The 25585-nt window shown below is 44.3% G+C and overlaps 2 protein-coding genes and 1 long non-coding RNA gene across 6 annotated transcripts in view; 1 reads left to right on the plus strand and 2 right to left on the minus strand.

Annotated features, from left to right (window-relative positions):
* Positions 1-544, minus strand: part of kcnq3 (potassium voltage-gated channel, KQT-like subfamily, member 3) — a 104542-nt gene extending 103998 nt beyond the window's left edge. For both annotated transcript variants that reach the window (XM_040049327.1, XM_040049326.1), the window contains exon 1: positions 254-544. In XM_040049327.1, the coding sequence (XP_039905261.1) occupies positions 254-297 (44 nt within the window). In that variant the 5' untranslated portion in view covers positions 298-544. The remainder of the gene's footprint in view (positions 1-253) is intronic.
* LOC120744857 lies at positions 84-14671 on the plus strand. The gene is made up of 3 exons (XR_005698468.1): positions 84-94; positions 2720-2721; positions 14565-14671. It is a non-coding gene; the product is annotated as an uncharacterized LOC120744857 (long non-coding RNA).
* Positions 12281-25585, minus strand: part of dnaaf11 (dynein axonemal assembly factor 11) — a 29571-nt gene continuing 16266 nt past the window's right edge. Inside the window, exons 9-11 of one of the 3 annotated variants that reach the window (XM_040049383.1) lie at positions 20998-21093; positions 20456-20550; positions 12281-12683 (exon numbers count right to left, since the gene is read on the minus strand). In XM_040049383.1, coding sequence (XP_039905317.1) covers positions 12494-12683; positions 20456-20550; positions 20998-21093 — 381 coding nt within the window. In that variant the 3' untranslated portion in view covers positions 12281-12493. Of the gene's footprint in view, positions 12684-14764; positions 16478-20455; positions 20551-20997; positions 21094-23477; positions 25323-25585 lie in introns of those variants that run through there. The other 2 variants (XM_040049384.1, XM_040049385.1) reach the window with 2 other exon arrangements.

A 25585-nucleotide genomic window follows, 5' to 3' on the forward strand; every position in this document is an offset into this window, starting at 1 on the left:
CTGATGCCAAATCACCACAAAGACCTAAAACAATCTCACAGAGACGCTAAAAGCCACAAGCTGATGAACTAATGCAGAAAGAGCACAGAGGGAGGTAAGAAAGCGATCCCACTGAGAAAACACTCAGTGGTTTTAAGACAAATGTAAACAAGAACCACTGGGAAACATTATGCGTACAACAAAAATGTCAACAATGGAAGAACAGAACATAAAAAAACTCGAGACAGCCGGTGTTTTATTATCCAGCTCTTACATTTCAGGTGATCTTTGATTTGTTAGTTTGCTGTTCTTAGACATTGTTGTGTTTCCATTCTGTTCTTCTGTGTTAGGTAGGCTGTCTTATTTCCTGTGTTATTTTGGCAGCCTGCTTTGTGTTTATCTTAATAACGTTCAGCTGTGTTTAGGTCCCGCCCACTTCCTCTTCCCTCATTATCTCTCATCTCCGTCTTCCTTCTTTTCTCCTGTTGTGATGTTGAGTTTCTAGTGATGTGCACAACTACTCGACTAGAAACTAATCATCCTTTTGTCCCTGGTCAGTACCTGATGTAGCAATCAAATTAATATTTAAACTGATGCCCAAATGCCAAAGGTGTTGTGTCCTAAATGCTATGTAACCATCTGCCACCAGATGGAGCTGCAGCTCCGACATTGCTGTAGAAACATGTAGGGAGCATCTTTTTGTTAAACCTGTTACTGCTCTGTATTTTAAAAGGCAAAAGAGCAAGATTAAATGTAAGTGGCAGAAATCAGCTTCCTGTGAAGGGTGGATGGGCTCCTCAGAGTGAGGAGTCCAGCTCCTCGGAGGGGCTCAGACTGCAGCCACTACTGCTCCACATTGAAAGGAGGCAGTGGAGGTGGTGGCCTGCTGGATGAGGCAAGTGAAATGCTTGGAGTTGTTGTTTTATCATTTTATTAAAATAGTTGTTATGAACTGTAGAACAGTGTGTATTATTTGTAATGTACAACAATGCGCTACACAAAGATTTTTCAATGTTAATTTGCCGTATTTTAAAAATATGTGAACATCTATTGTAGTGTTGATATTTTCATATTTAACATCATTTTTATTTAAGTGTTTTTCTTCTCCACTATCTGTTTGGAGTTTAACGCTCATCGTTCACAATGCACGATGCCGTGCAGCTACGCAGCGTGATTCATTACCGAAGAACGTAATAAGTCACCAGGAACACTTCCTGTTTTATTTTGAAATCTGTTTTACCTTCTGATTTGTTCCTGTTCCACCTGTCTCAGTTCACACACTCGCTCTCAGTGTAGTTGTTTAGCGTTGGAGCCGCCGCTCCTGTTCTTCTTCTGTGTTCTCGGCTTGTGTTGGACTTTCTTGGTTTGACGACGTTTCTGCCTTCGCTGGCTGCCCAGGTGTGGATGACTCCTGCCTTCTGGATTTTCCTCTGCTTCCATCTCTCCTGATTTGGATCCCTCTCCTTGACCGTTACACTTCTCACTTTAAATGCCCTAACCTCCTGTTAGTAAAGCTTCCTGATGATTGATTCCCAAACCTTTTGAAATGTGTGCTGGATCTTAAACAGAGAACCAGTAATGTGTGGGAGGAGACGCTATTGACCACAGAGTGTTCACAAGGCCGCACGGCGGCAGATTCTATCATAATAAAACACCTTTCTGTGAGTCTGCGATATGTTACGGCACCATTTGCTGCTTTACAGCATCTGCCATTGTAATTTGAAGCATGAAGTCAGCAGCTGCAGAGAGTTTGTAGCAGCAGCTTCCTGAGAGCATCGCCTTCAGCCCCCACAACCAGCTGCTTCTTCTGCACACGTAGAAGTTTCTCTTCTGTTTTTAAAACAGGCGCCATCCAGGGAAGTCGTGTCAGGTCAGGTTATTCATAAGCACATATAAAAACAGCACAAGTGCGGCACAGCTGAATGGAATAAAACTGAGCAGCTGTGTCTTTACGCGCGGTTTAAAGATGTTGGTGACGTCCTAATTTGAAGGAGCAGACAGTTCCAGAGTTTAAGTGAAGCTACAGCAGAGCCTGATTCCAAAATAAAAGCTTTAGCAATAAGCAAAAGTGGATGAAACAAAGGTAGGGACTAGTTTCTCACAGTGAGCAGACGAGTGAACATTTTTAATCTTCACAAGGCTTCCTGTCCTAAATCCTTAACTAACCAATCAGAACGCATGAGCAGAGTGCTCGTGTTTTATGAGCTTAGTCACCTTCCTGTGTGAGAACGCGTATCGTTTGTTTATTTGTCTTTTTCATTTACCAGCCGAGTGCCACTTTCACTTTACATTTAATTCAGTGAACTTTAATTGAGTGAAGACAGAAAATACTCTCCACAGTGCGGGGCAGCACGTCGTAACACTGTGAGCTCATTTTATCACAAAGGTCGATTTAGAAAGATTTTCAGGTGTTCAGGAGGCTTCAGGTGTTTGAAGGAACGCGTGAACGTCCATATGTGTCATCGGCTCTGCAGCTCAGCCTCCGCCGTCTCCCGCTGTCTACTCTGAGATTCTCTGCACATTACCGACACCGTGAATCTGCTGACTCGTCTCAGATTTTTACATTTCTTTGCAGAAAAGCTGAGAAGTTCCTCTGAAAGCAGAAACAGGCGTCAGTGTTGAATATTAATGATTCTGGTCCCACATGGATCCACTTCTAAAATATATAAAGCTGCAGGTTTGGCCTGAGAACATAATAAGTGAGAAGAGGTGATAACAAGAGGACACTTTGATACCTCAGACGTCACTTTGTTGTTCAGGTCAACTTGTACGTCTGTGAAGGCACCACTAATCCAGGAGCCACGTTTACTTTCACAGACTCACACTAACACTGTTACCATTAACTACATGCAAAACTACAAAACGAGGACTGAGGTTTATTTACATGCTGATGAGCACGGCCTGGACTACACAAGAAAGGATGGAAAGAAACACAGAACTGCATAAGGTGGAAGCAGGAAGGCTGGATGAAGTGATGAAGACAAGGACGAGTGAATTTACAGATGGCCGAAAACAACTTTCATCCATACATTTCAGGTTATCCCAGAATTTTGACGTCCAGCTGAAAATTCGGAGAAAATAACTTGAAGTTGAAAAAGTCATTAGAAATGTCAAGTTCTCTGAGATAAAAACTTGGCTACGCCTGGCAAATATTATTTTATTCATTTATTTATTGTCAGTGGTGGAAACGCAAAACAGACAATCCAGCAATGAAAGGACTGCATCTGGGATAAAGAGCTACTCCTAACCTTCAAAGTAAAAACAGGAGAAACTAAAAAGCTTGAGAACACAACACAACACACGTCTCGTTGTTGCCTCCAAAGAGCACAAAGTCGGAGCTCTGCAGCGTTCCGTCTCTTTCAGGTCATTTTTCGGTCATTTGATGTGATGATCATGAAATGAGCAGGAAATGTGAACTCTGATGACGCAGTTCGGCTGTTTGATGCATCAGCCTGCACGTACACTAACGCAGACACACGACCGAGGCCTGGATCCTGGAAATATCTGCAGTGGAAATGTGGATGTGCAGGGAAGAACAATGAGACAAAGTCAGAGCCGCTCTTTCCAGGAAGGAGTCCTGTGTTTGACCACACAAAGGCTAACAGGATTTACCCAGAAGAACAGAGCAATCTTAAAATAGATTGATTGCACGTCTTGGTGGCCTTTAGTATTTCTGCTTAATTGGTAACGGTCGTCGGATTTGACTAATTATCTGTATGAAAAACGGCCGAACGAGTCTCTAATTGAAAAAGCAATAATTTGACTCCAGCTGTCTGCTGCTGTACAGGACGGTCCGCTGCTTCTCAGCTCCGGGTGGACAGATGGGAATCAGACCATAAAGCTTAGAAGAAAATGGATTTTCCTGATGGTCTTTCCTTTTTTTTAGCTTTCAACTCCATTAAATCCTCCAGTGAAGTGAATTATGGCCTCTTTGCCCTAATCTTCTTCAGGAAACAGCGAGGCCTTTTCAGAAGCCTCTCCTGCCAGCGGGATTCAAACCTGTGACCTCCTGGTCACAGCCAGGTATTTAGGCAGGAGCAGATTGATGACGCTTGGCTGAACATTTCAAAGCTCCCTGCAAGTGTCAGTTTGTGGGTGTGAGGTGTCTGGTGATGGACGAAGGCTCCGATCAATACTTGTGTCCGTGAATGGAAGAAGATTTGTCATCCATGTAATTTTACAGGCTCAGAATAGCACGCCGTCCCCGAGCAGAGACCATCCGTCCTGCAGGCGGCTGACAGCTGGAGTTATGTGATGATGCAGCAGCATGGTGGGAACCTGAAGTGCCCTGCAGCATGAATGTTAGGACACATCGTTTAAAGTAAAATAAAATGCAGATATGTCGCTTTAAACATGGCTCCACACACAGACTGTAAGTAGAAGATGGACATAGCTGCAGTGATGTCACAGTTTAATTTCTGTGGTCCAGATGTGAGCGTTGTGGCTGTTGCTACATCAGATTGTTGGAACCAGATTACAAACTCAGATTTTTCTGCACTCATGTGAAAAAGCCTTCTTCCTGTTCCCGCATTTCACAATAAAAGTCCTCAACAAATAAACTCCACACCTGCTGCAGTTAAAGAAACAATCTGCAGATCCTGCAGATTTCAGGATTTAAAATAAAAATATTTTCTGTAGTGTTACACATTATGCAGAGGAGGATTTCATAATGTTTAATAGATGTAATAATAAAAACTGTTACTGTAAAAGTCACTTTAGATATTTCTATCAGCGTGTACTGCATTGGTTGAAAGTCTGGGATGAATGCTTCTGAAAACTCTGAGACAAGTTTAATAAAAACTCTGACATCTTCCTCTTCTCCTCCTGCACTGAAACGCCATCTTCATCATCCTTTGTCCAGCAGCCTCCGCTGTCCCTCCTCTGCACATGTCCAAACATATCAGCCTCACCTCTCCACCTGAGCTGTCCCTCTGATGCGACTGAGCACCTTCAGCTCTGCCTCTTCTTGTCATTGATGTTTTCTTGCTGTGAGTTTTCACTCTTCTTATCAAATACAGGAAATAGTGAAAGATAAAGCATGTCCAAACCTGTACCAACCATCAGTATTGTACATTTCAACATTTAAACACACTCAAAGATGGAATCAAGAGTTACTGCTCCGCAAGAAATAAACTTCAAGCTGAAAGCAAACATGTATCATGTGTGTGATGCAGATGCGATGCTGAGGTGAACATAATGCGCGGATCTCAGGCAGCAGTAATTTTACTGTCACCGTTTCACGTCAGTCAGCGGAGTTTCTAAGAAAAGTATCTTAACAGCAGACAAATGTCATATTTTCAGATCCTTTGATATCCAGTAGAGACACGTCACCATAGAAACCAGGAAAACTGTCTTCTCCAGCCTCCAAATGTGGACTTTTGTTGTGCATTAGAAGCAGAAAATCTCAGTTTGTGTCCACAAACCTGAATCTGAGCACACAAGATGAGGCTGCACAATTTTAATGCATGACAGGAAGTCGGCAGTTGGTGGTGACACACTGACCATATCTGGACGGGTGGGTGGAGTTATCAGCTAACACTAGTTTGGGCATAAAGAGTACAGTTGGCACAGACAGACACCTGCTAATGAATCCCGAACAGACTAAAATAAAAGTTTAACTGTGGAAACTGAAGCTCAGACTTTGGCAGCCGTGTTTTATCAGGGTTTCTGAACAGTAACACTGTAATGAGTCACAGCCGGGTGAATATCTGCCTGTTTACAGTCAAAATTATCCTCCGTAACGTTGAGCTGAAGCCAGAAACACGCTGAGGCTGTTGCTGTTTCCAGATGAGCAGCTTGCATTTCATGATAAACCTGATATGAAACGTCCTCGTGCGGCTCCACGTCTCCGCCGTCCTCCGGGGTCTTGGACTCGTCACCTGTCAGGTGCAGCAGACGATTTTTCTATTTTATTCTGCACCCTCCCCTCAGCTTTCATGTCTGAGAGCTGCAGGCACTGAGGTGGAGCCGGACAGTGTTCGGGCCCACAGAGACCTCCAGAATGGACCTGTTCTTTCCTCCCCCGTCCTCCATGAAAACACCTCTTACAGCGATGGAGCAGCGCTGCAGGCTGAAAACTGAAAAGCCACGTCACCGTTTCAAACTGCTCGTTGGTTCACGCCAAACCTGAAGGCCTTTATCAACAGAGGAAGTCAGGTCAATCCCACTCTTCTTGAGACTTCTGTCATAAATAAGGAAAAGTGTATGTATGTTCACAGTCTGTGTCTGTGGAGCGGTGACAAATCAAAGGAAAAACCTTGAACGGGTGACCTGTGCAGTGAGAGGGTTTTTTGCTGGCAGGGCGTCCTGAGTGATGGCCTCTGTCTTCACTGATGAAGTATTTCCACCCTGATGGAGCGGTCCCCCTCCACAGGACGCGAGGGCTCACTGACTGGTGTGATGAAGACGATGTGGATCATATGCTTGGGCCTTCGCAGACCTCGGGCCACCCACGGCGACTCTGAGCAAGGCGTTTGTCAGAAATCCAGCCGCTGAATAATTAAAGGTGTTACAGGCTGCTGTGTTATATCTGCATGATGTGGCCGACTCTTCAGCTGCACAGACAAAGAGAGGAGGAGGGGGGGGTCGGGAAACTGAGCAGAGTCACTTTATTTAGCTTTATGTGGACAATGATGACTGTTGTTGTTTTAAATTACGGCGCTGAGATGAGATACAAAGACCAAAAAACGTTTATTTCTGCTGTGAAGTTGGACAATTTAACTCTGAGGGTCTGACTCACTGCCTCAAGTGGAGATCACAGGAACTGCAGTTTGGAGGTTAATACACATATTGGGAAAATCTGTGCTAGATAAAAATGACTGTCAGCTGCCAGCAGATTTATCTTTGGTATAAATTTATTTAGGTTATTTTCAGAAGAACTGGGATCGTTAGTAACTTCATCATCCCTGCGGTTTAGGACCAGCGGCTCAGGCTGGTGCTGTAAAGTTGTGGAGATATTTTCTTGGCCTTCTTAGAAGCAGCTGAGCATCGTTTAAAAGCTGACCATCTCCATCTCTTTATGACCACAATGCGCTCATCTCATTGTGGATATGCTCCTGATCCAGGCCTGTGCTTCACCGACAGGGTGGGGTTGGGTGTTCTCGGCCAACAGCTTCAGTCGGCGGCACTGATGTTGAGCGTTCACTGATGTCTGTGAACACCGGCTTCAGAGTGCAGGAAACTGAACCAGTTCTGAGCCAACGCGTGACCACGCCCACCTTTAATAAACCAATCAGCTGTAACTAAAAGCTGCCGTTTGGCTTTCTAAGAGATCAAAATGAGACTGAGAAATGGACAGACACTTTAAACGTGTCTCACAGAATAAATTTTCTGTTTCTACTTGGATGTCTCACTTCATTTTGCTGCTGATAAAGTTTCCACGAACTCTGTGACCCAGTTTGGTTCGGGGATGGGATGAGCGGGCTCCCACCAGCAGACAATCATCCTTTTAAGCGCTGCTGTATCCGTGAGGGATATGCTGTAGACTTTTCATTAGCACATAAATTAAATGTCACTAAGTAATAAAACCGACTGACGCGCCTCCTTCCACGAGAGGTGATGGTGCTCTGGTGTGTGTTAACCTCCGTGACCCAACACGTGAGGCCGCCGTGTGATTCAGTGCTCGCTCAGTTGAGGTCGTCGTGAATCAAACCGCCGAGAAAAACGACTTTGTCTGTCAGCTCCGAGCTTCAGTCACGGTCCAGGAGATTCACGACTCAGCATAAATGATAAATCCAACAAATCACCACGTGGCTTCTGAGTGTGGAGGACACATATAGAGGTTTAACGCAGCTCCTCCACCCAGAGGAGTCCATCAGACGAAGGCTCCACCTGGAGCTGCTCCTGAGATTATTTTGGATCCATCAAAGCAGCTCACTCTCTGCCTGAAAGAAGCTCAGTTAGCTCCTCCTCCTTCAAGGAAGCTGTCTTCTGATTGGCTGCCCCCCACAAACAGAAGGTAAGAACAGCACGGAGCTTAGAGAGTTTGTCTCAGTACAAAATGTAACCTCAATAATTGAAATTTGGACCATGTTTGATGTGAGCATCCACCACTGGAACAGCACACGTATGACTGGAAATAAGGAAAAGTGGAGAAGTCCACTTTATGGACAACATTTCCCGTGAGGAGAGTTTCATAAGATTCCTTCTTTGACGTTCACGGGATAATAAAGAGCTTCCCACAGGCTGCAGAGCGAGCATCACCGCTCTGCATCAGCCCTTCGCTGCAGCGCAGAGATGGCGAGAGGGAGGAAACCAGTAAATTATTCATCCCAGAGAGGAAAGAAGGCGAAGAGGGAGGGAACCCAAAGAAGGAAAGGCCAATGTCTTCTCAGACCAGTGCCACATAAAACCAAACATTTTCCTGCCCAGCAGGGATCCAGTCTCCTCACTGGGTCCCCGGGCTCTGCGTGCAGCCGCACGGCGAGGACGTAACCCCGCAGAGTGACTGGATGGAGTAATTAAGCTGAGATGCAACCACATCCAGGGTGTTCCTCCACTGTGGTCCCCTCACGCTTCAAGGTTTGATGTGTTGCATGTTCAGAGATGCTCTTCAGCATGGATGTAACATCTAAATATCTGAGTTAGAGTTTCATCCCAGTGAGACTTTACCTGGATAAATAAAGGATACCAACAGGCTTGGGGTGATTGCTGCTCACTGGGTATTTCCCCCTTCTTTCGGGGGGCTGTTCTGTTTAAACCTTAGAGATGGTTGTGGGAACCTCCCAGTGACAGCTTCAGCAGGTCGTCTTGACCATGCCCTTATACCCAAACGCACAGCCATGTGACCGGCTGAGTATATATTTGTGTTAGCGAGCAGTTGGACACATATACCAAAAAAGTGGAGAGTGTATATGTGGTATAAACACACCTGACATCTGCCATATAAGGTGGATCTGTGGCACGCCGAGTCAAGCTGCAGGTGTGAGCCACATTTGTGCCAGAATATCTGAGGTTTCTGGCTGTAAACTCTTCTCACTGTATTGTATTTGTTATTTACGGCCTGTGAAAGGAGAAACATGATAACATCACCAACGAAGCACTGAGTGGACTCGGCAGCAGAGAGTTCAGAGAGGCTGAAATGCTTAAACCTGACATGTAGCACTTATAAAATACAGGAAAAAGAAGAAAACCCGAGGAGACGAATAAAAATAACTGGAGGCTTTTCTTCCCGCTCAGAGACGAGTGTGATCGGAAGTCTGATGGCTCGGACTGAAAGGAAACGGCGAGCGTTACGAGTCAGTACTGTCTGACCCGGGTCAAAGCGATGAGGCGGTGCTGCTTTCACAAAACGAGTGGGACCGTCCGCTGTCATGGCAACAGACAAAAATCGATGGAGCTCGGACAGATAAGAAACGGGTTCTTGTGTCTCTGAATTTAATCAGACGGCAAGAAAACCTGGTTCATTCTGGTTCTGATCTGATCGAGTGTTTAAACAGGAGGGAGGTTCACGCAGGCAAAGGAGGTGAAAGCAAAAACAACTCTCTTCTTAAACAGATTCACTCCACAGGTCAATACTAAAGGTAGACTGACTATAATCTGCAGCTCTGACATCTGCAGTGCTATAAACCATCTGCTCAGTAAAAAAACAATTACTTCTGTCACAAACAATCCAGCGCTGCACGAGCTCATAATTCAGATTGTACGACTAAAAAACAACAAACAGACCCACAGCCCGCCCCACAGCCCGCCCCGCTTCATGCGCCGAACAACGTGAACCAATGTGACCGACTCAGTGGTGTAACTTAGTACATTTACTTTATTATAACAGTACAGCTTTAATGTACTTTAATTATTGAGGTTATTAAGAGGAAGAATTATTAAGAAGAAGAGCTCAGTGCATCATGGGAAGTCCTCCAGCAGCCTGAGCCTGTAGCAGCATAACCACAGAGATGCTTCAGGGTCACCTGATCCAGCCCGAACTAGCAAAAAGGAAAGTTTGAAGCCTAATCTTAAAAGTAGAGATAGTGTCTGTCTCCTGAATCCAAACTGGGAGCTGGTTCCACAGAAGAGGGGGTGAAAACTGAAGGCTCTGCCTCCCATTCTACTTTTAAATACAACAAGTAAACCTGCAGCGTGAGAGCGAAGAGCTCTGATGGGGTCATATGGTACTACGAGGTCTTTAGGATAAGATGGGGCCTGATTATTTGGCATTTTGTCTTTCCAGCATTTTTACAGTGGTCTATCAGGCTATTGATCTATCTCCATCTATTTCTCACTTTGATGACAACAACCTCATGAAAATCCTTAACCTGCACTCTTTCTAATGGCCAGCAGGGGGCGACTCTTCTGGCTGGAAAATGAAGGGCAAGCATTAAAAATGAAATGACCTGATTTCTCCCGTGATTTATGACCTCTGTGAACTCTCTCCACATGAGTTTATGATGCCATTCGTTAGTTTCAGATTTCATTTAAATCATTTACAGGTTCATTTACAAATTCTGCTCCAAATGAGAGTAAAATAGACAAAAAGACTGTGATTTCTGGCGTGTCTAGAGTGTTATTGACAAGCTGTTAGTGAACGAGTGTGCAGTGTCCTCTCTCACTGCAGGGAAGTCAAAGCGGACAGGAACACCTTTACCTGCAGTGATGACGGATAACAGCCTGAACACGCTCACCTGGTTTAGGCTCAGGCAGCAGCAGCAATGATACAGACCGAGGAACAGAGTAAGGGAAGAAGCTGACCGCTGCCTCAGACCTCCATCATGGAGGAAGCATCCACCAATCGAACACCAGTTAACCACAACACACCTGAGTCAGGAGAGGCAGAAACACTGAAACGCTTCAGCCGTGATAACGACGAGGAGCTAAACGAGCTGTTAAATGGGACTAATGGAGCATTTGCCACTGACGCACGAAACTCTCGCAGCAACCTGAACCTCGAGGGCGCATTTCAGAGGCCGGCGGTGGTGTTGGTTTGTTTCATCACACAGGAAAAAAACAGTGAGCACAAACAGAAAACGTCTTATCTGCACAGCCACACGACAGAGAGGGAAGCTCATTTATCAACAATTAATGAAGCGAAGCAGACGCGAGTGCAGCACAGACCGCAGATCTGGGTCGAAGGAAAATAACGTGGAAACTTTCCAAGCTGTCGTGTTTCAATGTTTAAACAGCGGCGTGAAACATTTCATTGCAGGATGATGATTGGCTGGAGGGAAACCCAGTAAACATATTCATGTTTTCACTTCAGGAAGAAACGATGATATAAAAATGTTAAAGTGTTCTGTGAACTGGCTGTTTAGTTACTTGTTTTAATAAGAAATCCATTATATCGTTACCTAAACATAAAAACCTTTCAGTTTGAACTGAAATAAAAGCAAAACCTATGATTAAGTGTGGTGACTGTGGTCCAGGAGGCTCATTAAAGGCGCCTGCTCGCTGCAGTTTACATGTGTTTGAACAACAATAAGTCCTTATATTAAAAACTCAAATCAAAGATGGCATCACAGAGGCTTTTCCTCCTGCAGCCGCACCACAAACATCCAAATCTCCCAGATGGCTCGAGCCACAGGGTCCAAATATAGAAGGCTGGATGATAAAAGACGAGCGAGGCTGTCGGGAGGAAAAATGGTCCAACGCCAAAATGAGTTCTCAAGGCGCTGCGGCTGTAACGGCGCTCAGAGCCAGGAGGAGGAGGAGGAGTCGTTACCTCCGAGCTTTTTGGGGCGACAACTCAGAGGAAAGCAGAGACCCAGGAGACTTCAAGGAGAGATGAACAAGCTTCAAAATATGCTTGGACCGGCGTCCTCCGGGCACAAAGCAGAGGCTCTCTGATCAAAGCCGGGCGCAGAGAGTGAGCGTGTTTCTGAGCTTTGAGGAGGAGCATCACAAAAAAAGAGAAAACACAGCAGGGCAACGCACAACGGCAGCCAAGACGGCAACCAGGCCACAGGCAGAACTCAGACGATTGATTTTCAGGCTGAAATCTACACGAGGGTTTGAGGGAGACCAGCAGCAGCGTCTCTCTGTTCATCCCTCCTAACAGGGCTGGCTTTTAACAAATGCATCATTTCAAAGGAGACACAGAATTAGACAACGATGTTTATAGTGAGGAAGTGTGATGTTGCGTTGCTTCAGTAAAGCTGTGCCAGCGTTTCAGCTCTCGGCCTCGCCCTGCTGCAGTAACGAGCAGAGAGTCTTCCCCCGATCGGCCATGTCGTCTTTACAGCTGCTTTAAAAAGGGCAGAAAATGTGTTTGAGTGGAAGCTGCCTCTTCACAGCTTTAATTACATTTACTTTTTGTGTACCAACAATAAAACTGTCCAGTTGAATTCATGTCCAGGTGTCTCATTAATATGTGTTTAAGGCTGGTGGTAAGGACATTTATTAAATGCTGAGACATCAGGTTTGCAGACTGAACCATACACATCAGGAAATCTGCAGTGGTTCATTTGCACACATCTGTTTAGTCGCTGCAGGTCAGAGGAAATGTAAAGGTCCGTTTAAAGGAAATATACCGTCTCTTTGTTTCTATCATACAGTCTGAGTGTTATATAAGCTCATCCTTGTACTCTTATATGAGTGGGGGGACATCAGGGTCGTCCACGAACCCTTCAGAGAAGTGATCCTCGGCGGCTGGTGGATCCGGTCTGGATGCTTCCATCGGCCCTTCTTTGGCGATCTGGCGTGGCACGATGTTGGCGAGGTCGACGGCTGTGCGCTTGCTCGGGTCGACTTCGAGCCTCTCGGGAACGTTATTTTTCCTGTCGAGATAAAGGAGAATTATGAAGGTCTTAAATAAGTAAAAGAGCTTCGTGAAAGACACAGGTGTAGAGAAAGAGAGCGCCTTGGCCTCCTCCACTCCTCCTTCATTAATACATTAAATAAACAACAGAACTGGGCCGGAAACGAGCAGCTGGCCCCACAGCCTGCCTCTACAAACATTTATCAAAGGATGGTCAATGAATTTAACTGTGTTGCTCAGCTGTTGAAATGCTCTCTTCACTGCTGGATCAGCTGTGAGAACTGTTATTATAATGAATCCCTGCAGAGCTCCAAACCTCCTCCGGCATTAACATCAGCACAAAGACGGCACACCAGGAGCTTCACGGGATGTTTCTGAGGCCCAGCAGCTCCTGAAGGTGTAATGTGGAGGTGACCCAGACATTTGATCCATGCAGTGTGTGAGTGTAGAAATGTTCACGCACAGTTACACAAACTGACGTGCCCTGTTTCTCTGTGTCAGGAAACACGTTTGCCTCTCGTACAGAGATAAGGTGGTGACGCTTTAATTTAAAAAACGAAGTAATTAATAAAAAGGGCGAAGCTCAGACTGTAATAGCACGTAGCAGTTCATCACCTTCACGTGTCTGCTAAAGAAACTCTAAAAGTCCTCCTACCTCCTCCGGTTCTGACCTCCGAGTTCTCTGTGAATAACTTCTCTCTTTCTCAGGATAGTTTTCCTCACCGCGAGGAGAAATTCACAGAAAATATCTGAGTTCTCAGAATCAGCAGCAGCAGCTCCCAGTTCTGAGAAGCTTTATGAGAACGGGAGAATAAATCAGCCATCGTTGGTGCTGATGCTGCGCAGAAACACTCAGGTTCCCAGATTTAATGTAAAACATCAATATGAGCGCTCGCACGGATGTGATCGATGGTGCAAAGTGCACGTGACGCTCAGTTAATAAACCTTTTTTTCACCTATTTTATTGGTTCAACTTTACTGGAGTTGGTTACAATCAGTCACCAGTTTACTGTAATATTTGGAATTATGCTCATTGTGTATCAGAAATATTCTGTGGAAACAAACTGACTTCATGTGTTCATTATTTACTGTTGTGTTCAGTGTTGTTACTCAAGCATCCATAAATTCATCTCCGGGGTCAATTTTCCACATTATCTGTTACCATCAAACCGAAATGATCCAGCTCCTCCTCTGAACTCATCTCCTCCATCTCACAACAATCAAGTCCATTAACCCATCAGATCAATTTATAGGACGCCGGCTTCACGGTCAGATGTGCTGTGAGCAGCAAACCGTCTCCGGGGGTTTCTCTGATTGTGTTTGTCGAATTAACCGCAATGTAACACGTCACCGTGGGGACACAGACACACAATCACACTCAACAACTGGGTTAATCTGACATACCAGTTGATGCTAAATTGTTGCACTCGTGTGTGCACAAATTGATTTTTTTCTCCCTTTCACAATAAAAGTCCTAGCCATGGCTGCTGTGCTGCTGGAGTGCACAGAGGAATCACCCTGCTTAAATGTGAAGTAGAAGACATTGTGCCTTTTCTCCTCCCATCCTCCTCGATCAGTCACAGCAGATGACCGCCCCTCCCCGACCTGCCACTGGTTTCTTCCTGTTAAAAAGGGGGTTCTTCCTTCCCACTGTTGCCAGGTGCTTGCTCGTAGGGGATTGTCTGATTTTGGGGGATTTGCTGTATTACTGTTCGGTCTTTACCTTACAACAGAAAGCGCCTCCAGTCAACTGTTGCTGTTATTTGGTGCTATATGGATGAAATAAAATTGAATTGCATTATTTGTGAGACTGTTGCAAAGCAAAAGTCCTTCTTTATGTTGCTGTCTGAAGAATTCTGTTTTTCATAACTAGTTCTGTTCTGTATTTTGTAGCACACAGACAACCATTCGCTCTCACATTCACGCCTATGGGCAAGTCAGAGTTTCCAGTTAACCGATCCACACTAACTGCATGTCTTTGGACTGTGGGAGGAAGCTGGAGAACCCACGTATACACGGGGAGAACGTGCAAACTCCACACAGAAAGAGCCTGGCCTGATGGTGGAATTGAACTCAGGGCTTTCTGGCTGTGAGGCAGCAGTGCTAACCACCGTGCTATAATACCTACAAATAAAGGTTAAACTGAAAGGAGAAAGATTAAAAGACACAATCTCAATGTCTTAAAGAAAAATACCACAAACTAACCCAAATCCTGGTCTCCTCTTGATCCAGTCCACAGTGTGGAGAGAATGCTCTTCCAATAATTAGGCTTCCTTTTAGTAAAATTTTCCAGGAAGAGCGTTGCTACTATAATTTAATCTTCTGCACAGCAGCTGACAATAAACATCAGAAGGACGCAGGAGGAGGACGAGGAGCCCCTTCATTACTCTCTGCATTCTCCCGCCTGTTTATTAAGAGGGGAATAAAGCTGCCAGAGGACTGTAGAGAAAACACACCGCGTCAGGAAAACCTCGGACAGAGAAAGCAAGCGTGTCGAATTTCAGAAATGAACGTTTAGTACATTTGATATTGTGGTCAAACAGGTTTGTAACACAGGATGTTTCCAGAGTCCATCAACAACCAAACCTGGAAAAATATGATCATAATGTGGAAGAACTTAATGCCACTCACAGTTCCCCTTTGCTTAGCTCCACATGCACAATATCCTGCAGCAGTGACGTACCAGTCACAGCAGCTGCTGGGAAATAACAGCTCCCTTATAGACGCCCAGTGAATCTGCATTTGGACTTAGAGCTGTCGGCTGTTTTGTGTCGTGTTGGAATATTTTTGGTTTTCATTTAGTTTGGCTTTTTCCCTCATTTTTTAACTCTGCTTTTTTTGACCCAGCCCGCCCCCAACCAGTCCTCCTGCACCTCACTTTGGTTCTGCCACATTATTCTTCCTGTTAGAAGGGAGCTCTTCCTCCCCACCAATGCCACGTCGATAGGGGACCATCTGATACTGTGATATCTTAACTGATCACAGAGGGACTCAAACCAATTCATCTCCAGTCTGATTCTGTAAACAAGGTTTCGTGTTTTTCAAGTTTGGCTTCCATTCAGCGCCTCACCGTGTGTCTCAAATATGTTTGTACATACGGGTCAGACTTGTGCACAGGTGTGCTCGTGTTCTCCCATCAACTTTTCTTTCATAAACTTTCTCTCTTAGACCTCGTTACGCCTCAGCACAGTGTTTATAGATGTGAATACTGCAGAACCGAGTAGAAATGCAGGAAACTTTGGAAGTTCATGAGCTCTCAGAGTAACCTGAGTGCTGATGAAGTCTGCAGGAAAATAACTATGACTAAGCTTTTATCGGACGGAGTTCCTGCAGGGTTATCACTCTCAGTTCGGTAATGGGGATGTAATTGAGTTGTACTCAGCCACAGTAACAACATCAGCAGGTTCTGTTCAGTGTCTGCGGCCACCGATCCACAGAGGATTAGGTTTTGGAGTGGATGTGAGGTGATGTCACGGGTCTGATCTGAACCCCATCGGCTCACGTTAAGATAAGAACCAGGCTAAACGAGTCACGTGGACGCAGAGAGACGAGGTTAATGCGCAGATAGCGAGCTTCTTCCTGATGTGGACTTTTTTGATAAGACAAAAATATGATTTAAACCTGAGTGCAGATTCAAAGGCTTTAATGGATCGCTTGCAAACACACATTACAGCCAGTTTTTAAAAGCCTTGTGCTGAACTACAAAGGTAAACTCAATGTGGGACGGAAAGGTTTCGGCTGGAGGTGGTACTGCAGAAGTGTCCATGATGTTCTGAGCGGCTCCGTGTGGAGAGGTTCAAATATCTTAGAGTCCTGGAATAATGAAGGACGAGAGCGACAGACGGTCTGTTGTGGTGAAAAGAGAGCTGAACGTGAAGGTCGATCTACTTTAATATGCCCACCTATCGGCTGTGGAAGTCCATGTCATGTAGATATGGGCGCATAGTGCCCCGAGAGGTTTCATTAAAAGATTAGGTTGATTTAGAGGAACAACCTTTACTCCAGAACTCTTTTTTTCGACAGAGATCTGCCTCACTGAAATGAAAACTGTAAGTGTCACATTTAGAAGAGTCTGGAGTCCGCTGTGCACAAACAGCCTTTATTTTAATTTTGTTTTTTTAATAAAAAGATTAACGTGAATTATGAACAGCTGACGGTCCTCTTTTCAAATATGGAAAACAGACAGATTTCAATTAGAAGCAATTTTTAGAAGAATAGAAAATTAGAAATGAGATTAAATCAGAGAGCTGCCAGCCTCTGCATCAGTGCAGGTACCATCTCAGCCTGGATGTGAAAGAGAATAAACAACCCTAAATATTAAAAAAAAAAACCTCCCAAATACTGATCTAGAAATTTCCAGACTTTGATTTTGGGGGCTTTGTGGGACCCAGTTCAGTTGGTAACAGTCCAGATTCACCATTTATGGGTTCAATGATGGATAGAAAGGAAATTCTTCTCTTTCCTTGAACTGTGAACACAGTAAATACATTTAAAACTGTAATGAAAGAAAGAGAACAATAAGAAATAAAAATGGAGCTGCTAGTCCCGGGCCTCCTCTGCCCGGCCTGGTTAGAAAGTCCAACATGGCTTCCTGTCATTGGTCACTCATAGTGGAGGTCCTCGTGGGTACTGAGGCAGAGAGCACGCCATATTACCCGCCTGGGAACATCTAACAGGGTTCTAACACCACACACATCATCTAACAAGTTTCCTGCCAAGTTTGGTCACGAGGTCAGAGGTGGTGAGGTGGAAGGGTCAAAGGTCACCAACTTGACTGGGGTGCCTAAAATGTTTGAATTTTATTTGCCAAATTAGGTGGAAAATTATCAAGAGTTTAAATTTTTCTGCTTTACGTGATCGGAAATCAGAACTTTGGATTTTGGGAAATAAACAGTAATTTAGCAGCTGTTAGACTGATTACTTCATTTTTGAGGGGAGATAAAAATTTGTTTTAATTCTGTTTATCTGCAATAAATGTAACCTCAGGGAGTTTATTATAACAACCCAGACTGGGCTTTCCAGGTGACCTTGACCTTTAACCTTTCAGATCCACTTATCAATGGCGCTGTGAGCCGAGGGTCTGAGATTATGTCTGAGTCTATTTTACACTTAGCGCTGCCTCGTGCCATCAAGAAAATCCATTTCAAACCCGATCAGGGCCTTCAGATCAATTTCCGCGCACACCCGAGGCAGAATACAGAATCTAAAGGCCCAGGGGTCAAAGGTCACGCCTTATCATATCGAAACAATGCAATAAGTCAGCAGGCAGCAGCGGAGCTCACCTGTCACCTTAGCATTTATATCGAGATCCCAGGACTGCACTGGGACTCTTTATGGAGTTTGATGGGGACAGATGAAGGACAGGAAGCGACTCTGTCATAAAGCAGTAATGATGATGATGATGGTAGCGTGGTGAAGAGCACACCTCCAGGCATGCAGAGGGAGCGGGGGATCAGTTACACGGCTCTGCAGACTAATGTGGTCATTAAGAGGTGAAGCTGAGCTCAACCTCAGTGAGAGCTTCATCACCTCACAGAGGAAGAGGAGCTGCTGATCGTTCATGTTTCAGTCAGTGAAGATGAGACAAACACAAAGACTCCAAATCTTCTCTCCTGACTCTTAAAGTCGCACGTTTACAAATTCACAGCTTTGACCAGAACATAGACTGTATATAAAAGATGATCTACACACATTTTGGACCTTTATGGCCATCTTGCTCTGTTGGAGCCACATCTCCGATCCCTCTCCTCATTTTTAAATCTCACACAAACACTGAAGGGCAGAATTTTTAATCACCTTGAAGAAATGAAACATACATGTGTGTATATTCCAGCCGTGACCACACCTCTTTCATATACTGAAAGTAAAAATACACCTGCTCTCCTCCTGATGTATATGATTGTGATTTTTACTGAAGCACAAGCTTCTCAAATAGTCTGCAACAGTCATATTATTTAATAGATAACTGCATGAAAACAGCACAAACACAGGCCTGCAGTTCAGGGTCTCCAACTATCTGACAGAAACACAGGAGGGGAATGCAGATGCTGTCTGAGGGCAGCTGGAGGCTTTTAAACAGAGACAAGATATGAAAAAGGTGTTTACTGACTCAGGTTTGTTCCTTTAACTTTATATAAAATGATTAAAAAGTGTAACAGCGGTATGTTACCAGAATGGCGAGCCAAACCAGCTCCAAGTGCTTCAAAGGACAAAAATGGTTTAAATTCAACCAAAAATAATTGTAATTGTTCTTTTCTCTCAGAGTGGGATTTGGGTCACATTCACAGTTTGGTGGTCTGCAGCAGCTGTTTTCAGCAGCCTGCAGCTAAATATGAGCCCAGCAGCACAGACACGTTTCACTGTGGAGAATCCTCTTCCTCACTTCCTCCCAGTGTAATGATGCCGCGTGGGTCAAGGTTATCTCCGCCCAGCACACGGTCATCGAGCAGGGAGAGCGCCATCATGAACACGGCTGATAAAATGAGTCACGCTCAGTGTTTAAAATACAACAGGCGTCTGTAATCAGGGCAACGGGGGCCTGATGAGCCAGAGGTGTTTAAATATGTGCGTATTAAACTCAAGGCCAAACTCAGACTAACACCACAGCCAACAATGCTCGACTTCATTCACACAAACACAGACCAGCCTGCAGGCTGCACCTCTTTATGCCCTAATAGTATTATAAACTTAGTATTTCTGACTGTTTATCATCTATTACCATCACAAATAGAAAGTTGTATGTATCACATAACATTATTCCTGCAGTTTAAGAAACTAATGCCCAGTTAAATTTCACTTAATCATCAAATCACAAATCAAACAGTTTTTTCAAGGTGCTCAAAGTAAAGATTTTACAATATTAAAGAGAAAACCTCAATACAGTGTATCAGCAAGCACTTGGCGACAGTGGGAAGGAAAATCTCCCTTTCAACAGGAAGAAACAACCTGCAGAACCAGGCTCTGGAAGGGCTGACCACCGTTTGGGGTGAAGGAAGAAAGACAGGACAAAAGGAGGTCAGTCTGCACATACGTTACATGTGATGTATGTGCAGACTGACCTCTGCCTTTCTGTCAGCTGTGATTCATTTCTATGCTGATGACAGACAGATAAACCTGCCTATTAGACCCTCTGACACTCGCAAACTGAGTCGGCTGCTGAGAATCTTTAGCATCTGGTTTAATGGTGATCTAAATCTTTGTACAGTCACACAGCAAAACTAAGGCAATAATGTTTTTATTTCCATTAGGAAGCTAAAAGGCATCCTGCAGTTATTATAACAGCACAGTCCAGACCTTTCACCGATGATAAACATGTTTTATTTTGGAGGAGCTGTTTGGTAAATCTCTTCTTTTACTTGATGTTTAATAAAGTCACGTGTAAACATGAGCCTGCAGACACCACCGTGCAGATGTTCAGTACTTGTATTCGTCTCTTGTTGCCCTTCATGTTGAGCCGTTTGACGTACTTTGGTTCTTAAAGGTGTTTTTCAAACGTGCTCTAAAAATACTAACTTACCTTCACAGAAGTACTTCACCCCAGCGTGGCCTCAGTTTGTGAAACGCTGATGTGCGCTGCACTTTACACCAAAGATTAAAGGTTGAATTTCTGTTTTCATCTGTCGCGGTGCTTAAAGTTACGTCTCTTTATCTCTAATGTTTTATTCCATCCTTGCATTTGCTTTCTTAGATCATCATAAAGATTATTAAAAAGAAACTGGAGGTTAATATTTGTTTCCTTCCTGTCCAACAGTGTGTGGATGTGTGATCATGAGCTCTGTGCACTGAAGCTACCTTTGATCATCCTCCGATAAGCCGCCGCTGCGTCTGTTCTGACGCACTCTGGGTGGACGTGGGACGGTCTTCGTCACTTTGATTTCACCTTCAGCCTGAAAAAGAAGAAAAAGACGACACAAACAGCTTTCAGTCTTTGGTTTCTGAACTCTTTACAGGCGCTCTGCTGCAGGATTTAACAGCCATATGGAGGATTAATAGCAGCAGCTGCTGCGATGCTGCAGCATCAGCACCTGTTTTTCTTGTTATAGACGCAGTAAAGAGTTTCTTTATTAAAACTCTGAGTTTAATACGACTGATCTTCAGAGGAACGAGTGAAAAAAGAACAGGGAACAGTCGTAGGTCCACACACAGTCAATCATCAGCGCTCAAACTGTAACAGGATAAATCACTGTAATCTGACTTTTTACAAAGCGTCCCAACCTTTCAGAAAACATCCCAAAGAAGCAAAAGTTCTCTGTGAAGTTTTGCAGCAGCCTTTTAACCTCTTCCTGCTGCAGCGTCCCGTACCTGGCTCAGGTGTGACGTGTACCTGTACGTACCCTGGGCATTGTCAGGAGGAGGTGTCCGGTGGTTTGGGACCTCTGAGCCGTCGAGCTGTCGGGCTTCACTTCGGCCGGCAGAACCACCTGAAATATCTGCAGAGTAAATTATTCACAACTTTAATTAGTAAGATTAATGCGCTGATCTGGCACCGACGCCATCCCAGTGTGTCAAATGACTTTAATCATTAGCGGGTCTTTTTATAGGTACGCTTTCCAGAAAGGACTCGAGAGAGAGTGACCAGAATAGCTCCAAAACAGAACGGCGGCGATCAATCACAGGAGAGGAAGCCTATGGAAACCAGAATCAAGCATGTGGGACGACAAATCGGGCATAAAATTTGACTTTTTCATTTTTTCATTTAATTCAATTTGATTATGAGGGGGAATGTGAGGAAAGCCACACTAAGGAGGAAAACTCTTCAGCTGCAGAGTGTGAGACGTGTCTGATGTGATATACACTCCTCACAGATGGCTCCTCCAGTCAATTCTCCCCGCTCTTCTCAACGAGTTCGTATTAAAAACGAATTTTGAAAGCCCGGACTGATGTATCACTGCGTAAATCACCCCGCCCGTCCAATCAGGACGACCTCTGGCACACAACAGCCATCCATAAACACTGTAACAGCTTGAAGTGCAGCCATGACATTCAGGAGTCTGGCAGCGAGAAGAAGAACTCAGAAGCTGCAGGGCTCCGAATTCATGAGGGGAAAAAGTTCATCGTGTGGTGAAACAGCTGTTTAACCAGGCTTAAAGCAGCAGAAGTCAATGCAAAGCAGCAACATCTGGGGCTGAAAACGACGGCTGCAGTTGTATACAGTCTTCCCTGAAGACGTGAGAAAAGTCTTCACAGGACTCTCTGCAGCCGTGAGAAAAACTGAGTCCACCGCACCTGCAGCAGGAATGACTTTAACTTCTCTTTTTCAGTACTGACAGTGATGTGATCAGTGCTCACGTCACTGTGGAGGAGTCTTGGCCCTTTTTTACAATGTTGGTTCAGGTCATTGAGGTGTTCATGGTCAGCTCACTAACGTACATCTTTACTACTTTCACAGGAAAGGATTGCTGGAATAAACAGAACTGGAATAAACTACGGTCAAGGTTAGAGCGTGCAATGCTCGGAGAAACAGCAGAAACCCGAGAACTCTGCATCTTAAGAGTTCATGGCAGTACAATTAGAAAAAGACTGAACAAGTTTAGCTTGTTTGGAGGGTTACAGGGAGAAAGCCTCTTCTCTTTAAAAACAACATGGCAGCACAGATTAGAGACGAGACAAAGTGGAGATGTTTGGAAACCAAACAGTTATCAGGACAGACTGTCGGCATGGTGGAGGAGGCTGATGACTCGAGCACCTCGCAGTCACAGAGTTAACCATGAACTCCTCTGTATGCCAAAGTATTAAAGAGTCAAATATGAAGCTTGGCTCAAAGTGAGTCATGCATCACGCCATGATCACAAGCACAGCAGCAAGTCTACAAAGAAAAGAATCAGAGTGTTGCAATGACCCAGTCAAAGTCCAGACCTCAACCTGAGCTGTGCATAAATGAATTCACTCAAATCTCAATGAACTGAACAAATGCTGTAAAAAAAGGTGGGCTAAGATTTCTCCACAACGATGTGAGAGACTGATGAAGTGATGAAGTGATGATTACTGCAGGTTATTGCACTGAAAGTGGTTCGACAAGTTTCACGGGATGGAATCGGTTTTTCACACATGGCTTCTGCATTTTTTAGTTGTTAAATAAATGACACACCTAAATATGTCAGGTGCTGTTGTTCATATGACTGAATACATATGCAGTAACTGTTTTCCTCAGAAATCAATTCCTAAAAACATAAATAAATTAGCAGCTTTGGAAGACGTGGGAGAAAATGCTGTGGATGCCCAGGACGGAGGCTCCTGTCACAATAAACCTGTCAGACTGCAGGAAACCTCCAGCAGGGCTGCAGCGGCTCCACTTCTGCTGCAGGAGACTCGACTGATTACTGATCGTAAAGGTGTGTGCTTGAACAGAGCACATTTGTGGTGCATTTGTTCTGGACAGCTGCCATTTTTACAGAGAAAAAAAACAGTTTCCATCTGGGAAATGAATTCATAGTAGGCATATTAAAACTCTTTCCAAAAATACCGACGTCACATAGGTTTGATGATTCAGCAGATTCTGGAGGCCTGTTATGTTCTGTAAATCTGCTCCTCCATCTATCACACGTTCCCGCTGCTCCCAACAAGCAACATCACAGCAGTCAGTCGTCCGTACATCCTCCACACTGCAGACAGAGCTCTGCATTAACAGGCAGTGTTTCAAATCACAGCGGAAAACTGAGATTGTAGGAGAAAAAGAGAAGAGCTCGAGGAGGTTTGGTCAGAAGTCTCACTTTTGCTACTTTATAGCAGCTGGGTGAGCTCCTCACTGCTCCATGCGTTACATGATGACATGGGCCACACAACTTTACAGTTCTTACATGCTACCTGTTTTTTAAACATTTGTCTTCCTGGTTTTATTCTTCTTCCTTTGTTTGTTTTACATTAGCATGCTTAATATAACTAAAGGTGTGCCACAGGGTTCGGTTCCAGGACCACTGCTATATTTGATGTATGTTATATATTTTTACATATATAAACAATCCTGGATATTATTGAAGTTTGTTTTTATTTACATTCCAACTTTTTCAGAACTCTCTTTGTATTTAGGAATTAATACTGATGACCCTCTTCTTCAGGTCACATTCAACTGGTAAATGAAAGTCGGTCTGTCCTTTGAGATGAAAACGAAACTTCTTTCTTGCACTTTCATGGCAGTGATGGATTATGAACATGTTATTTATACATGTGCATCTTCAATGCTTTCATATGCTGGGTCTGTCGTGAAGCACTGAGATTTATTACCAACCTTAAAGCTCTGTATGTAAACTATGTGCTTGGGCCCACACGTTCTGCAAAGACACTTAAAAACACTTAACCTTAAAAACATTGCAGATTTTTAATGTAAATAGCTGTGTTACTCTGATTTAGTAAAAACATGTTGCACACTTACACTTATGCTACCTCTGCCAGTCACCTCAATGTCAAAATATGAAGCTACTGTAAACATACACACAGATTTTAGAAGCACCAACTTCTCAAAATTAATCATATTTTTCATCAGCGAATGAATTTGAAAACTTTAGTTCTCAGTTTCTGTTTGCAGACAGAAATATGTGCATTCATCTCAGACCTTCTCTGGCTTTGTGGTGCTGCTGAAAGGGGAGCTGCTCCAGTTTGGTGTCGGCCTGCAGCGAGTCTGCTGCTGCCTGCAGTCTCTGAACTCCTCACTGTGAGAAATCAGAGCTGCACTATGCAGGACATACTGCTTGGTAAGTGCTTCCTGTAAACTTTAGAGGCCAACAGATATCTGCAGTAAGTACAAATACCTCAAACTGCAAGTAACATGTGCACAGTTACCTCAACTCAGCAACACGGGAAAAGATTTGCTGATTTGTTCCTGTTTGTGCTCCTAGAGCCTTCAAAATTCACAGGTTTGAATCCCAGAGCAACATGGAAATACATTTAGGAAAATCTTCATCAAGAACTACTGTCGCAGTGCCCTTGAGCACAAGGACCTTCACTGGCTGACAGCAGCAGTCTGTGGTTAAACTGGCCTGCTTCCAGTGTGAATGAGAGGAGAATGAAAGTGGAGTCTGGAGCTCTGAGGACACGAGCCGGCAACAAACAAAAGTGAACAACCAGAGGAAAGCAAAGACAAAGACTCAGAGGTCTGACTGAAGATCGAGGTGCAAACAGCAGCAGGTGTAGGAGCAAAGACAAAGACAGGAAGTCACGTCAGAATCTAACCTTCAAACAGGAAGTGACCAAGACACAAAAACACAGAGACATGAACATTAAATATGATGACAAACATGGGGAAAAACGACCAATCTAAGAGGCACCGACCAAGAACTGTGCACAAAGAGCTGCTTCTGAATATTTACTATTATTATTCACTTTTCTTTGGTTTTAAGATGCACAGCAGAGTTTGGACAGCTAAAATTCTCTTACACTCGTCCAGGTAAAAATTTCACATTGTACTGAGTTGGCTGTGAAACGTTTTCACTGCACTGAATCATTTTCTTATGCGTTTCTGAATGTGATGAATCTCGATTTTTGGTGCCAACAGCATGAAAGCAAAGCTCCAACCTGCCTCGTATGAAAGGCTCAGGCTGCTGCTGGTGTCATGAGGTGGGGGCTATTTTTATGCTCAAGCTGAAAGCATTTCTCTTTGACTGTCTCACAGTAGTCACATGGCCTCCACAGTCACCACGTCTCAGCCCAGCAGAGCAGTGTAGGGCTGTGGTGGAACGAGACATTCACTTTAAGGATGTGCAGCTGACAAATCTGGAGAAACTTTGTGATGCTGTCATAAAAATATGAACCAAAATGTTTGAGGAATGTTTCCAGCTCTTTGACGAATCTACGCCATGAAGTATTCAGACAGCTCTGACGGGAAAAAGTGTCCAATCAGGTACGAGTAAGGTGAGCGTAACTGTGACTGTGAATATCTGCATGATGGAAACGGTGGTGAGTGAGGGTCTGAACAACAAACTTAACAAG

Source organism: Simochromis diagramma, unplaced genomic scaffold (genome assembly GCF_900408965.1).
Source record: "Simochromis diagramma unplaced genomic scaffold, fSimDia1.1 OVJJ01000355.1, whole genome shotgun sequence".
Lineage (NCBI taxonomy): Eukaryota > Metazoa > Chordata > Actinopteri > Cichliformes > Cichlidae > Simochromis > Simochromis diagramma.